The sequence below is a fragment of the Cyprinodon variegatus genome, unplaced genomic scaffold, assembly GCF_000732505.1.
Source record: "Cyprinodon variegatus isolate N-32 unplaced genomic scaffold, C_variegatus-1.0 Scaffold73, whole genome shotgun sequence".
Classification (NCBI taxonomy): domain Eukaryota; kingdom Metazoa; phylum Chordata; class Actinopteri; order Cyprinodontiformes; family Cyprinodontidae; genus Cyprinodon; species Cyprinodon variegatus.
Genome location: NW_015150526.1, coordinates 1323849 through 1340004, shown reverse-complemented (window position 1 = coordinate 1340004; position 16156 = coordinate 1323849). Strand labels below are relative to the sequence as shown.

The 16156-nt window shown below is 37.1% G+C and overlaps 1 protein-coding gene across 1 annotated transcript; it reads right to left on the bottom strand.

The window, feature by feature from the left end:
* Positions 1-2698: 2698 nt before the first annotated feature.
* Positions 2699-15599, bottom strand: LOC107083351 (histamine H3 receptor-like). Its single transcript, XM_015372494.1, has 3 exons — positions 15353-15599; positions 14745-14911; positions 2699-3515 (listed from the first exon to the last, which is right to left on the bottom strand). The coding sequence occupies exons 1-3, from the start codon at positions 15597-15599 to the stop codon at positions 2760-2762; spliced, it is 1170 nt and encodes a 389-aa protein (XP_015227980.1). The 3' UTR covers positions 2699-2759.
* Between the last annotated feature and the right edge of the window lie 557 nt (positions 15600-16156).

Here is a 16156-nt window from a genome sequence, read left to right as displayed (position 1 = left end):
TCTGGGACCAGCCTACCAAAACCCAGATTCATCCAACCAGTCTGAATTTGTACTAAATAAAGACACAGAGATTGTTATCTTGTCGTGGTACGATTTAAATTCCAACAAAATGATAAACAAACACACAAATCTATCTAGTAGTTTTAACAAATCATGTACACAGCCTTTGGTCACTGGGCGTTATACGCTGGAATTTAGCAGTCGTTTTCTGTTTGGGTTCTCAGCTCTAAAAATCATTGCGTTTGAACACAGGCTACTCCTAAGAACAGCAGGATGAAGATACAGGCAAACTTTTACTTCTTTCCACATTTTAATTATTATCTCCCATTGGTGTTTCACTTGCTTAGACCAATTTAAGCTGGCATGATCACCGCCACGGCCTCAGTCAGCAGCCAATAAGACTGGCACATATGCCATGACATTTCAATCTATCACCAAAATCAATAGCAGTATCCCCCACTAATATCACTGCACACAGAGCACACTGAGTGCTCTTGCCATCTCATTTGAGAGTAAACCCAGCCTTGCCATTCTGCTGATGATTGCAGTTCTGTCAACCCCAGGGAAATGTGTCTGCATCCCTGCGGTCAGAGCTGCACTGCTGTCCCCTGCAACCACGCTGTGGGCCGAGTGAGCGGTGGGGGGAGCAGAGCAGAGGCCTTTGCCTGCAGCTGTGCCCTTATTCCCAGCACCTGACCAGGGGGCCAGATGTGCACACAGGCAACATCAACAATTTGAGCGATGCAAGTCCCCTGTGAGACCCAGGCACCTGCAAATACATCTTCAGCATTTGACACAATGGCGTGATTACAGGTCTAACAAGTATGCATCTGAAGACAAGAACATTTAAACGTATCAAATAAAGCTTACCGGTACATAGAAAGAGGTACTGGAAAATGGTTTTAGACTCTCACCTTTTCATGCACATATTTAAAAAAATGTCTGCATTTGACACAGAGCCAAAAACTAAGGTACAATGTTCTTATTCACAGTGAAGCACAGCATCAGTTTTATTATTTTCATTCCAGGCTTTTCACAGAAATGATCAGTTACAGTTGGAGGTAAGTATGTTCATGAAAATCTTCACTAGCATTCAGTTTAGACAAAATATATAGAGATTTATTTTATAACTGACTTTCTTTCTTTACAACCAGACGGAAATCATTTGAACTTATACTGAATATTGTTTTTTCAAAGGATAGAAAATAAGCTCTAAGTTGCAAAATGCTATATTTAATAATTACATCAGCTGAAGCTATAAGGACAAGCCACATAAAACATATATAACTAGAGAGGTTAAGGTTGAATGTTGGAGAGAAAAAGCCAGATACATGTGACCCGTGTGAAATAAAAAAAAAAACAAAACAGTTTTTCAATAACATCTGTATACAATAACAGCAAAGGTTAACTGATAAAGCTGATAACCGTTTACATTTTAAGAGCTTACTTTAAAACATGCATTATTGCACCGAAAAAAGGGTTACTGGTGACATCTTGTGGCGAAAGACAATAATCGCACCCACCCCAAAATCTAATCTGAGTTCATTTGCTTTCAAACTAAATATCATTTTATAAAATGATATTTAGTTTTATAAAAATAATTTTATACATAAAGTTATTATAGAGAGCATTGGAAGTCTTTTTCATGTCTTTTACGTGACAAACACAAGTTATTCAAGGGTTTACTTTATAGATTAACATAAACTAATACATTATTGGGATTTAGAAATAAAATTATTTCTGCTCTTATAAAAAAAGATATGAATTGTGCCTGGGAAAAGAAGTACTCTAAGTACAACTTTTATTTGCATGCAAAACACTAAGGGGATAAACAAACCCTGCCCATCAACCAGAGCAACTCTGGAAGAAAAACTTTTTGCTGTAAAAGATTTGAGACCATTCTCCCGCAGGACATAAACCCTAAACCTGGAGCAAAAGCTTTGTTGGAGTGCCTTAAATGAAAGTGTATCCCTGGGTTTGAAGGGCCTAGTCAAAGTTCATGACTAATTCTAAATGAGGATATGTGACAGGACCTGAAATACACTTTTACAACACCGAGCATTAGCTTTCATTTTAGCAGGTAATTCTACAAACTACACCAATATGTAAAACCTTGTGTTATTCATATTATCGATAAAATATATTTAAATAATAATAATATAAATAAATAAATAAATAAATAAATAAATAAATAAATAAATAAATAAATAAAAAAAATAAGTTGAGGCTTGTACTGAAGTTGTTTGGTGACAAAAAGAAAAAAGTCACATCCCTTCATGACAGCAGAGGGTGATATTGGCCTATTATCACCCAGTTTCCAAAAGCCTTAACGGAGATGATAATACTTTAACTCATTTGAAATATATATATATATGAAATATATATGGATATATATGGATTCATAAAGAGTAAATTAATTGTTTGTATTTATACTTCGTACCGCCATCTTTTTTCTACTATATCTAAAGAAAGTTATTTTACGATTAAAGATCTTCTTTACAATTGATGAACACCTAGTTTCATTTCCACGTTCTGGTGAATAAATAATAATACAATTTTTGCAAATATACACTTGAGATATATAAAATATACATAAAACTGACAAGCAAGAAATAACATGCTTAGATGCAAAATTCATTTAAACACTAAAAACATAGTTGGAGGCTATCAATTATGATCCTCCTGGCAAAGTGTTGGATCAGTTTAAGCTGCTTTCGATCAGTTGAGTTGGCACATTGTTCAATGGTGTCTTATTCTGTCTAGCCAGGGCGCAGGACAGAAGAAGGTGGAGTTGTGTACCGTTTTGGGCAGAGAATCTTGCTGAAGGCCCTGCGGAAGCTACTGTGGCACAGAGGGTACAGGAATGGGTTAATAGCTGAGTTAAGCCACAGGAGCCAGAAGGTGACCTCATACCAGTGATGCTGGATGCATCGCCCTCTGCAGGCAGCACGGATGATCATCAGTAGGGTGTATGGAGCCCAGCAGATGGCAAACACGCATACTATGATGGCCAGGGACTTAGCAATTTTCTTATCCCTGGACAGACGGCTAGGCTGGGCAGCCCTGCTGGCCAAGGGATCCTGTTTACCCAAACAAGGGGAGGAGGTCTGAGAGTGGATGGAGCCTCTTCCAGGCAGTTTTATCCCAAATCCCCAGTTGTGGGACACAGGGATTCCTTCCCCCTGGGCAGCGGGAGGTTCCCTTGCCTGAAGCTGATGGTGAAGCTGATGCTCCCTATGGAGGCGCCTCCTCCTACGTATACTGAGGTAAATGCTGAGGTTGAAGAAAGCAACAGAGATGAAAGGAGAGAAAAACTCCAACATAGAAGCACTCAGCAGAAAGTACCAAGAATAATAGAACTCTGCGAAGCACTCATCCTTGGGCACGCGGCTTCTGCCGACCACCAGCTCCCAGAATATGATAGCTGGCCCATACAGGACAAAGGCCAGCACCCAGACAGCAATCATCTTGAATATGGCTTGATGAGTCAAGCTCTGTCTGGCTCTGTAACTTACCTGCAGGAAAAATAAGCATATATGAGAAAATTACCGGGGAAAAGCTACAATTAGTCTCACTGCTCCCGAATGCAAAAATATTTACCGATGCAATTTTTGTAACCATAACAACAGTAATACATGTAGGAATTTAAATAACTTGGATTATATATAGGGGTTATTCAACAGTTTTTCAATTTATTACAATATCTGCTCCTGGAAAGGCATTAAAAGTACTCTGTATAATACATGGGAAGTAGGTATTAGACAAAATTCTCTTTATGCCAACATTTATGTATAAAAATGTTATTTTTGTTAATCCTAAGAGTAATGTTTTCATTAGCAGGGAAAAACATCATATGTTACTATAATATTCCAAATTGCCGCATATCAATGTAAAAACATAATAAATGCGTCAGAGTTGTTGTGTTTCACAAAACCTTAAAATATTACTGGCACAGTGTCAACAGTTATGGATAAGAAAAAACAATAATTAAGGGATTTAAGAGAAAGGAAAATATGAAAAAAGATTAGACACCAATCAAATGAGATTAGAAGTAAGACAATCGAATGCCTAATGTTTTGATTTGAGTAACTTTCCTACTTAATGACATATTAAACAAATCTCCCTAAAACAGCCTTGAGGCAGCCGACTCTTGATTAATGAATATTGGCCAAGTTTTATCAGCACAAATCAGGTCCAGTAATCCAACATCATGTAATGCATAAAAGTGTGTGAATGAGTATTAAGTCAATGAAGCGCGTCTCGGGAGCACTTGTCTCAATCAATGTCACATCCTGTAGCCCTGTCTGCTTCCCTGCTCAGTGGACAACGTGCTTTAGAGCCTCTCCAGCTCCTCTGGAAATATGTTACTGTGCTTCTTTCTAATTAGCTTTAGTTCAGAGAAGATTAAACCTGGATCCACTTGTGGTCGTTCAAATTAGTTACCTGACTGCATGTGAATCATCTGCCCAAACCTGTAACTTGGAAGTTCAGTGCCCTAAATAAGTATTCACACCCCCTGAGCTTTTCCCAATTTTCAGCTTTACAAAAAATCTCTTTGTGTCTTACGCTCATTAAATAAGATATGACATGTTAAAGTGGGGTTTAAAGACAGAAAAGACATTTCACAGCATTTCACAACAATAGATCACACATGCACAGTGCTTGGGTCTATAGAGAGGTAGAAATAAATATCTCAAGTAAAAGTAGTGACTTAAATAAAATATGTGTACTCAATTAAAAATAGAGTTACCAGTGCAAACTGTTATGCTTATAAAAGTAAAAATTACATACCCAAAATCAAACTTTAAGTAAAAATGTCCTTGGTTACATTTTTGCAAATAGAAAGAAAAACCTGAGGCAATTCTCTTAAAGAAAAAGCAGCACATAAATATAAATATAAAACATGTTAACCAGTTTATTTACGTAGCTATAATTTACAATGTCCATTTTCTCAAGGTGCTTTAGATATGACATAAGCTTTTGGGAGGTATTATGTAAAGCTGCTGTCTATAGGCTTCTCTAAGGCTGATAATTTCCCCCATCTCGGCATCCTTATCTCTAATATCCAACCCTGTGCATCCTTCCCCACATCTATGAAGTTTCTCTGTGGTTTTCTGGGAATCTGATGTTTCTGATCTCCATCCCATCCTTTGTCTCTTTTAAAATGTTTTATTTTAGACTTAGACTTAGACTTCCTTTATTGTCATTGCACAAAAAACACAAGGTGAATCTTGACAACGAAATGTCATTTACTTGGCTACTAGTGTAACAGAGCTAAGACTTTTTTCCTGTACAATAAATATGTTTTCTATGAGTAAGAGCTAGCTATATACAGGGTAAGAGTATATATATACATATATATTGCACTGAGTTATTGAAGAAGTAACATCAATATATTAAATATTGCACTGAGTTATTGAATATTGCACTGAAGTTATTGAAAATAAACATTAAATTGAAGACAAAACTAAACTAAGGTCCATGTCCACGGGGGGAGGAGTGTTATGTGGTGTTAAACACTTAAGTAAAAACCTAATCCAATGTTTTCAGTATTAGCCAATATGAATTATAATGATACGCAGCAGATGAGACAAATATTAATAAATTGTTTTGTTACAATAAAATTTAGTATGTTTACATGGTCATGGTTTGTTAATTTATCTAGTTACTTTTGGCCTCTGGTAAAAGAGCATGTAATTAGAAGGTCTGTAACCATTCAAGGCAAGTAGAGCACGAATTTTACAGTGCATATTGGTAAATAAAAGAGAAGGAGACTCATCAATCAAAAACTGAAAAAAGAATGGCAGAAAAGGTGAGTAAGGAAAAGAGATGGCTTCTAGGATCAAAAGGCTGGAGGATAATGGGAAGAAGGAGAAGAAAGGAGGAAAGATTAATGACAAGATTTACACATGACGACTTAGACATAAAAGGTCGATTCTATTCTTTTCAAAATACAAAAGCATAATCCATGGAAGTGTGACTATTGTGGGAAGAATTGAACAATGGTAAAATGAGCTGTACCTGTAGGGCACTTTATTCAGTCAGCCATTCACACACTGACATTAGCCATGTTGTGTCTTCATGTCTAATATTTCTACAACTAAATAAAAACAAACCAACCCCCTCCACTTATGGCCAAGAACATTCTTTTTTAATTTTTTTAAATGTTGACAAATAAATACCATTTTAAATTTAAATCTTGTCCTAATTATTTCTTTTGATTATGTACTGGCAGCATTGGGAAGGTACCATTCCTTCTAAATGATTATGCCGCTGACACAGCAGCTTTAAAGTTTACCAACAGACTATAAATAAGGTCCATGCACTGCAGGTACAGAAAGTAAAAATTCAGAACTTTATTTTCCTCTTGGTCCTCGGTCCGGCAGCGGCTCCGTCTTTTTAACTCTACGGTACGGCAGCTCTCACCAAGCTGCAGGAATATGGAAAGCCAAGATGTTCAAAAACACATTACTTACTTAATAACTGACACGTAGACAACATGTGACTAACGTGTGTTTTGCATGCATTGTCAAACATGTTATCTTCACCTTTTAATCGGACACATGTAGTTGACAAATTGAGAGCATGTAAAGAACACGTCAACTATATTTTTATATATACACGAATTAATGGGTGAGAGGCCCTTTTTTTTTTTCCAGTCCTAGCCAAGGCTGTCAGCTGGCCCGCTGTTCGCCATTAACGCCTAGTTAACACAAAAATAACACAATTTACTCCCTGATCGAACCAAAAAACAATTACAGACATCTGGTTTGTGTTACCTAGACTTATATTGTCAACTTTTATGCTTTTAACAAAGCAGGATATTTAACAACTTTTAGATTTAACAGAAAGTGACCCGGTCCAGGACACAATGGAATTGTTAAATATTTTTGTACAAATACTTTTTTCTTTAGTTGATATCAGATGAATGCTGTTGAAAACAATGCATATTTATGTATTAAATAACCCTTTTGCCTTTGTCATGGTTTTGGTTTTGTTCAAGTTTTATCTCTGAGTTTTAATTGGTTTTATTTCCATTCTTGTGTTTTAGGTATTTTTGATTGTATTTAAGTTCTCAGATATTTCCTGTTTGCCCTCTTGTGTCAGTCTCCTTTTCCCTAGCTCCCTTCTTGCCTCTTTTCTCACCTGCTCCCAATCTGCTAATTAGCCTGGTCTTTGTTTTTCTCTCCCATATATTCTCCTCCTGTTCAGTCACTCTTTGCTGGTTTGTCATCATTACTTTGTCCCTTTCTTGTTGGGAGTATTCCTGGTTTTCAGCATTTTTGGATTATTGTGGAATTATGTTTTGGATTTTTGCTTCTGTTGAACTTTTGGTTAATTAAACCTTCAAGTAACTACCTTAAGCTTTTGTGTCTGCATTTGGGTCCTGTCAAACCTCCACCTTCATTGTGACAGCCTTACTATCATCAGCTCATAAAATCAAAAAGAGCAAAATTAGGATGCGAATAAATGTTTCACATAATTTGGAAACAGCATTTTGTTTCCAAACTGTCTAGTCAATAATTGTCTAATGCAACTTTTAAAAAAGTGCAGAGCTAGCCTGAAAGGGTCCTATTTGGCCTGATTTTATACCCTCCCTATGATACACATGCGCAATACAGAATTCGAACAAAGACAGAGACAAAGGCCTAGTGATCATCAGAGCCACCATCAAAGATGAAACAGTCAAGCTCTAAGAACATATAAGGAAGGTGAACCAGAAGGCTGAAGCTACAGTATCAATTAATATCTAAGGCACTGAAAGCTCGAAAAGAAAAAAACTCGTGGAACCAACATGGGAGTAAAACCCCCTGTATGGGATGTGCCACTGACAGTAGGGCTGGAAGATATGGCTTAAAATCAAATTTTAATTCTGTCATAAATAGAAAATGCAATTACTCACTTTGATCGACTGATTGCACAACCTGTAACAATAGATAGCTGAAGTGGCTGAAATCACAAAATCCTACCAATGGCTAGAGAGGGCCAGGCTGCAGGGGCAGCACTGATTATAGCAGCACAGGGGCAGGCCTTGAGCGCCAGAGCAATAGAGGCCCACACCTACCAAACCAGGCAAGATCTCAGGTGCAAGCTATGCAAAGAGGCCCTAGAAACAATCCAGCATCTCACAGCAGGGCAGGAGATACTGGCAGGAAAAGAACACATGGAACGTCATGGCCAAATAGCTGGTATAGTGTACAGAACAATGTGTGCAGAATACAAGCTGGATACTCTCAGGTCATAATCGGAGCCATCCCTCAAGGTGGGGGAGAAGGACAGAGCTAAGATCCTGTGGGACTTCCAGAAACAAACAGACAAAACGGTTGTAGCCAACCAACAGGACAGGTTGATCACTGATCATATGTAGAGGACCCGTGCTTGAGATGCGGAGTCACTCACCCCAGTACAAAGAAGGACTGTCTCACAAGTTCTATATAATAATTGGTTTGCACTTTTGTCATTACAATAGCTGAAACTGAATGCCAGGTAGTTTAAAGCTAAATAAAGAAAGTTAGACTGAAATATAAGTCAACTGCAATGAATACAATGTACTCATAATTACCTTTTATCAGTCTTAATGTCCTGATTCTGCCCTTTGTGGAATTTTTTCGTTTAAATTTCTTTTTCAATTTTCAGTTACACTTTGATTTATGTCATTTTGTGTTTTCTCAGCCACTGGATTCTTTTCCATTTTGTGTCATTCTAGCTGTTTTCTAGATATATAAAAGCAGTGTTGTATTTTTTTTTAGATACTCTGTGTAGCCCCCTTGTGCCAGTCTCCTTCCACACCTGCTCCCTATCAGCTGATTAGCCCATTCTTTGTTCCATATCCTACATATGCACCTCCTGTGCAGTTCCTCATTGTTGGATTCTCTTCATTACTTAATTACTCCATTCTTTTATTTCTTTGGTTGTCCCCCTACCCCCCCATCCCCGAGTGTCTCCTAGTTCTTGGTTCCTAATTTTCTTGTGTTGATTGGTTCTGGATAGTTGCTTCTTCCTTCATATTCGATAAATATTGAAATATTTACACCTAAGTTTAAGAGAATCTTTGTGATCACCTTAAATTTCCACTAATTTATATTTACACTAAACCTGTTGATAATTTCTCTGGCATTTGTTTCAAATTCCTCATTGGTGCATTTACACTTTTTTTTTTCAAGGGAGCATATAAAACAAAATATAGTGCATTGATTTGAATTTCCCATGAAGCTCCTCCATTGCAATACTTCAAAAAGCACATAAAAAATATGTTGATGGAAACACAACAAGATGCCTAGTCAACAAATTCTTCCATCTAAACTGCAGGTGTTTGATTTACGTGTACCACGGACTGCAATGCTTATTAAGTTTTCAATAGATGGATGCAAAAAGCGTCTATGATGTATTCAAAACATGCAGTTTTACAACTGAACCCTTCTTTATTCCTCTCAAAATCTCCAAAACTGTAGCATCAATCTGTGTGCTGTGTTCCTTTGTTTTCATAATCCATTTTTATTCTTATAAACATCTGAAGCTCCTCACAGAGAGCTCTAGTGATAATGAAATCGTTTCATCACAGATGGACTTGGTCTACTAATTAGTTGATTTCTGAAGGAAATTTGTTAAATGTCAATGAGGTTAAATTGCATTCTAGAATTTTATTTAGTAACAAAAACACGGATCATTTCCCTTCCTTTTACCTTTATGCTTGTCTTTGTGTCGGACCTATGGCGAGAAAAAGTTCCCACAAGATACATTTAAATTTATGACTGAAACACTGAAAATTAAAAACAAGTGTAAGCTGCATAAATGCTTTTTGATCCTGTTAAATCCCTGAACTGTAATGACTAAACCTAACCACCATAAGATGCCTCCTCTCTAAAGCAGTGAGGCTTTAACAGAAATCTCTTATGCCAGCTGTGTGTCATCTGACTCCACCTTTACTTTTCAAAGACAAACTGTGTCTCTGACTGCTGACAGCCCTTTGTCTCCTGATGTTCAGAGAGAAATGCTTTTAGGAAAATGTTGCTCGGCTGCAGGCTGCCTTTACTTGCAACGATTGATCTCTCCAGGTTAGAGGGACCACGGCACGGAGGAGGACCTCTATGATCAAAGCTGTCTAATTAAAGAAGAGGCTCACTCTTTCTCTGGTGTTATTTGTATTCATTGCACTGATGTTAAGTGTTTGCCTGTGAAAGGAGACAGAGGACTCTCTTTGTCTTCTGTGTCAAGCATCATCCCACCTTCTGAGTTATAACACAGGTATACAGGATACAGTCAGCTGAGTTATGCATTTCCAAGCTGCAGAAAATAAGCTAAATAAGATCAACAGGATGATAGTATATATATATATATATATATATAGTAAAGAAAAAAAAAACAATTAAACTTTGGTAAAAACATTGATGTCAAAATTAAAAATAGAGCACTGCAAATGGTTTGTAGTGTTTGTGTTTATTTCTGAAGGCAAGTCGTTCCTAAAGCCATTGTCTTTTTTTTTTTCTATTTTCATCATGAGAGAATAATTATAATTAGGTGTGGCATCGGGCCTAAAAGGGTAAGGAGTTATTAACCTCCACAGATGGGCACGTTTGGGAGGATGTGGTAGCTGCGCCCCAACCACTGGCCTTTCAGTCTCATAAGAAATGAAGCCACAGAGCACAAGGAATGAATATTCTGATCATAAGATTTAAATTGGGTCTAAACAGGCATTCTGAGCAGACCTCTTTAAAAGGACAGTTATTTTAAGTGGAGTGAGAAAAGGTCTCCTGTTTGGGTTTGAGTTGGAGAAGTATTCACAGTTAAATTGAAGCTGATTGTTTTTGTGATAAAAAAGATAAAAACGTACTAAAATTATTTTCATTTCTTCCCTGTCTTTAAATTGTTAACCAGAATTCAATTAATTACAAGGTGGATTCTGTCTAAGTCAACTGAGAAGTAAACTAATTGCTCTGAGAAAACTAAAATTGGTTTCAACTTTAAATGAATACTCTGTTCAATCAAATCCGGATTTAGCTTCAGAATTTAGCCTTTAGTAGGACTCCAACTGAAATGTGTTTGTTTTTATAGTGTGAGTTAGAGACTAAATTTTGGGGTTATTTCAAATTCTTATTGTAACTTATTTATACAGTGGAGAAACATTATTGAGAAGAAGAGAGACTGGCCATCCGTTCAATAAAAAAAAAGGAACCTAAAAATAACTATTTGTCTTTCCTTAAACTTCAATTGGTTTAGGTAAGAGTAAAATACTGTATTCTCAGTTATTTCATTTCTTCTTGATTTGTTTCTTTAACAAGGCAGGGCAGGAAAAGAGCAGGGTGCATTCATGGTGCTGCTCAAAAATATGGAGTAGACCAATGAAATTAGGATGATAGTCTTAGAAAACTTGTATATGACTTTTAAGAGTTATATGATTTTTGGCTATGTTAAAATTGACCAGGTACAATTTTATTGCCTTTTGTGTGAGATTTGTGTATTATTTAATAACTAATATTTTAACTATTATTTAATAACTATTATTTCATGTTGTCTGACAAGTCTTCCATACTTTCTTCCTGTGAATTACCCATGGTATAAAAGGCAGCTAGTTGTTATCATTGTCAAACTTTATCTTATGTGTAGGCCTCCTCATAAAACATTGAGACCCCACTAGTCAAGACTGATATCACCTTGCTAAAGATCTTCAAAAAGTCTAAAATTGTGAGGCCATTTTTTTCTGGTGACCCTATGTTAATGTTTATTGTAGATATATTCATTGAGATTTATACTCTCTGTTTGAATCTAAAATATGGAGCCTAGGCGAAAGTTCAACGGAAGAAACTCGTTGCTTTCCAACATCCACCTGCTACACAGCCAATCAGCTTTGAGCCACACCTCCACGAAAGCCAATCTGCATCCAAAGTTCACCTTAAAAAGCCTCCAATACACACCTGTCTGCTCCTGTGCGCAGGCGGCGGATGCGGTGTGTGACTTCATTCAGATGACACCGTTTCAACCCACCTCCAGCCCCTCCTCCACCATCATAGCTAAGCTTCATTAGAGTGTCATCCCTCCCGGACTCTTACTGCGTTCCATGTCTCATCTCAACCAGTCCGGCAGAAGACCACCATGTTGAGCCTGGTTCTGCCAGAGGTTTCTTCCCAACAGGGAGTTTTTCCTCTCCACTGTCGCTTCATGCTTGTTAATCACGGATAGGTTCTCTCAACCTGTGTTACCCAATTGGACTTCCATCTTCCAGGTCCCTGAGTGAAGCTCTAATATCAGCTCACAAAATTCACTGGATCTCCCCATAAAGCTCAGCATACCGTCTCACTAACCAGCAGTCTACAGACTGACCAACTTCATCTATCTCCACTCCACTCATTCAGACCTGGGGGGAAACAGCCCTATTCTTTGCTCCTGTTCATGCATATCTATCAAAATCAAGCGCTATGTTTCCTGCCGAGGTCTGAGCACCAAAGACAAAGTAATCGTATCAATAAATTTCTCCTAATTGTCTTTTCTCTTCATGTGAGTTTTTCAGATTAAAATAACTTTGTCCTAATCTTTAGCTTTTTATAATTCACCACTTTCACCAAAAACCTGTTCATTCTAATGAAAAATAATCCTGCAGCATGATGGGACCCTTTGCCGTGGTTCACTGTATGGATATTGGTTGGTACGTTTTGCTTCTATGCAACAAAACATCATTAAAAATGTTGGCTAAAAGGTAGATTTTGGTTTCATCAGAACATAATGTCCAGTTTTATCACTATAACTACCTTGTCACGTATTTATCCATATGTACTGTTGTTGTTATTTTTAGGACGCCCTCTTTGACTGCTACTTTTGTTTAATAATTGTGATCCTTTAAAAACTATAATCAAATTACTGCTAGTGCTAAGCAGTAATAAATGGATAGACTCTTTATGCGGCATGGGGGAGATGCACTACAGTGGAGGCCAAAATGACGATTAGACAATCATTTTCAGTCACCAAGGGGGTTCGATTGTTTTAATAAGAACCATGTTGGAACCATGTTGTCATCTGATGATAGGAAGCTAAAGATAAAGAGGTGGGAAAGAAATCAGCTTTTAGGGGCATAAATGGAGGATGGAGAAAAAAAAGATGGTATAGGGATGAATAATACTTTTCAAACTGATTAAAAGCCAAAAGGAAGGTTATGTAAGTATATCAGAAGGACGCTGGTTATAGCTACCAGATTACTACTACAGTTACAGGTCACTGTATTGCGCCATAGCAAAGCATGAAAAAAATGAATGGAACTTGTTTGGTTATTTAATTGTTCAGGCTGTAGGGTTGTCATGATACTAAAGTTTCAAACTCGGTATCAATACCCTTTTAGATATCATGCGGATGGAGAAAATAAAGAAAAATTAATTAAAGGCATATAAATGGTTCTATGAACATTACAAACTTGAGTATTTTAAGGGTGTCTGAGACACTATTCTTTTATTTGCAAATCAATCAGAAATCAACGTTTAACAAATGCTAAAATATGCAAGCAATGCTTGTCTTTTTGCATCAATACCATGCTGAATTAGAATTGCATTAATGTACAGCATTTCGGTAGTTATACTTTTTGGATTATCAATATTGACCACCCTACCAGGTAGTAACCAATAGTATAGATGATGAATCATACAACAGATAAATTGTGGAACTTACGAATGATATACTTGATTTGAATATCTTGACTCTGATGTAACTATTTTTGAAACCTCCTTAACACAAAACTATGTCAACCGGCTATGATGATGAAGAGAAATAAGAGAGGAAGTGAGAGAAAGAATCAGGACAGACAGGAGAAGGCAACAGATTGGGCTAATATTAGCTCAGACAGCCACCCAAACCAAGTGATTTATTTTTTAATATCATTCATATTGGAAAAGTGCATTAGAAATAAGTTTAATTTATTAAAGCTATTACATAATACCTATTTGCCATATGACTGAGCAAAGAAGAACACAAGTAAGGGGTGAAGACAAAAGACATAAATTTGATAATGCCATCTGCTGTAGACCAGACTATTAATGACACCAGTTATGAATACTTAAAGTAGAAAGGCAACAAAAACCTAGATGCGTAGTATGGTTTGAAATTCTGCTGACTACCTTGTCAGTGCAGTATTTTGGGAAAATTACTGCAGGCAGGTAAGGTGAGTCAATGTAGACCAGAAAGGTCCAGAGGAGGGAGAGGAGCAGAGAGTGAGTGCAGAGATTTGGTAATAAAAGTCTGGTTGTCCATGAATAAATCAGTTTTATAGACATAAACATAAAACAATGAAGAGGGTTGGGCATTGTAGGGCACCTGGGATGAGTCTTAGAAGGCATGTAGTTGTGCCCCTGCTAAGTAACACAGATGGCAGAAAAAAACAATCTAGGAAAGCTAAAGTTAATTTCAGGTTAATCATTGTGCTTTGATGTAACTAATGACAAATACATAATCAATAAGACTCAATTGCAAATTTGAATCTAAGGGGGTTCCAACAAAGTATTAGCCTAGAAGTGGTAAACCATTCTACTATCTACCAATCTCCCTAAATGATTCTGTATTATGCAATGGTCAAATAAAATATTAAAGAAAGCTCTAAGATAGTAGTTTCATGGTCTTATTTTTATTTTATTTTTTAACATCAGATAAAAAAGGACTGTGTGTTCATTTATATCTTAATTTAAAGCCACGTATGAGGCCTTCTAGATGCTGATACTCACCTGACAGACTAAAAGCTACTGTATTTAGGGACAGTATGTTCCACTCACCGCTCTGGTGACAGAAAGGAAACGGTCATAGCTGATGAGCACAATGCTGAAGACTGATGCTGAGCAGAGCAGATAGTCTGTAACCAGCCAGAGCTTACACAGCCCTCGACCCAACGTCCACCTGCCTGTCAGGATGTAGGGGATATAGACGGGGATGCAGAATGCCCCTACAAACAGTCAGTGAGGAAGGGGGTCAGAAGACAAACACAGATCATAGAATTTGCTATTATTGTAGTATTTCTCTAACAGCATTTGTAACTCAATTAAAAGAAAATTTTAGTTGATTCTGATCATGAATTGAATAAAACTGTCCACAAAAAAATGTATAGTTCATAGCAGCATCAGTCTTTACAGCCTAAATACCTCCAGTATCCAGACAGACTCCTTTCCATCCTATTCAATACAGCTCAATTGGATGAACACATTTTGGGCACACTTGACAGCTTTGACTGAACCATTTAAACACTACAGAAACTTGATTTATATTTAAGACAAGTAAGAATAAGTTTTTCATGTAAAATAAATAAATAAAGAAAAAAAGATAAAGAAAAAAAAAACATAGCATCACAGACTCTTTAAGGAGTTAATAAAATAAAGATTGAACTCACCTACAAGGAAATCTGAGATAGCCAAATTCAGGAAGTAGTAATTGCATTGTCTCCTCAAACTCTTGTCAACCTTAAAAGCCAAAATGACAAGTGCGTTTCCCAGAACTATCACCACGACCAAAGTCACCATCATGACCATCAGAATGACAAAAACTGGTCCTGAGAACGCGAAGCTGCTCTGGATCCTTGTTGATGAATTGTCAAAATAGTACCCGCTTGAGTTGGAGTTCATGTGTTCCTCGGACATAGTGAAGATCTGAGTGGTTAAAATCCTCAACAGGCAGGTGAGAAAAATCTTAATAAAGCAGCAACAGGTGCCAGGCGGACGATAACTGCGCCCTGCGCCCCCATAGAGGCTCCGTAAGCTGCGGGCTTCCCAATGAAACTGAGAGCAGTGCTCGGAAAGATCCACCAGAGGGCGCAAGACGCGTTTCCACAACGCATGCCTGGACACCTGATGGATTATACGCACGTTTATCACCAGTAGTTTTAAACGTTTTCTTTTTTTTATCTAATTCAATTATTGGCAAAAAAATTTGAAGTTTGGTTGTTTTTAAATACAGAGCGAAATCAGCACCAAACATGAAGATATTTCTATGGAGAGGTTATCGTTACTATTAGGGACAAATAATATCCTCTTAAAAAAAACATTAAAAAAACAACAACAAATAAAGTAAATGAATGATAAGAATATTCAAATCACACAAAAACAGTTTTATGGTCCCTTTAAACTGACATTTAAGCGCAAATGAACGCCCAAATCTGTTAATCTGTTTTATTCAAATGTCAAACGCATGATGTGAA

Bases quoted from the DNA above. Each gene is read 5' to 3' on its own strand.
- LOC107083351 (XM_015372494.1), bottom strand. From the start codon at position 15,599: ATGTCCGAGGAACACATGAACTCCAACTCAAGCGGGTACTATTTTGAC. The intron at 14,912-15,352 runs GTGAGTTCAATC...GACTGTTTGTAG, and splicing joins TATCTCAGATTTCCTTGTAG to GGGCATTCTGCATCCCCGTC. The intron at 3,516-14,744 runs GTGAGTGGAACA...TTTTTCCTGCAG, and splicing joins TCCTTTCTGTCACCAGAGCG to GTAAGTTACAGAGCCAGACA.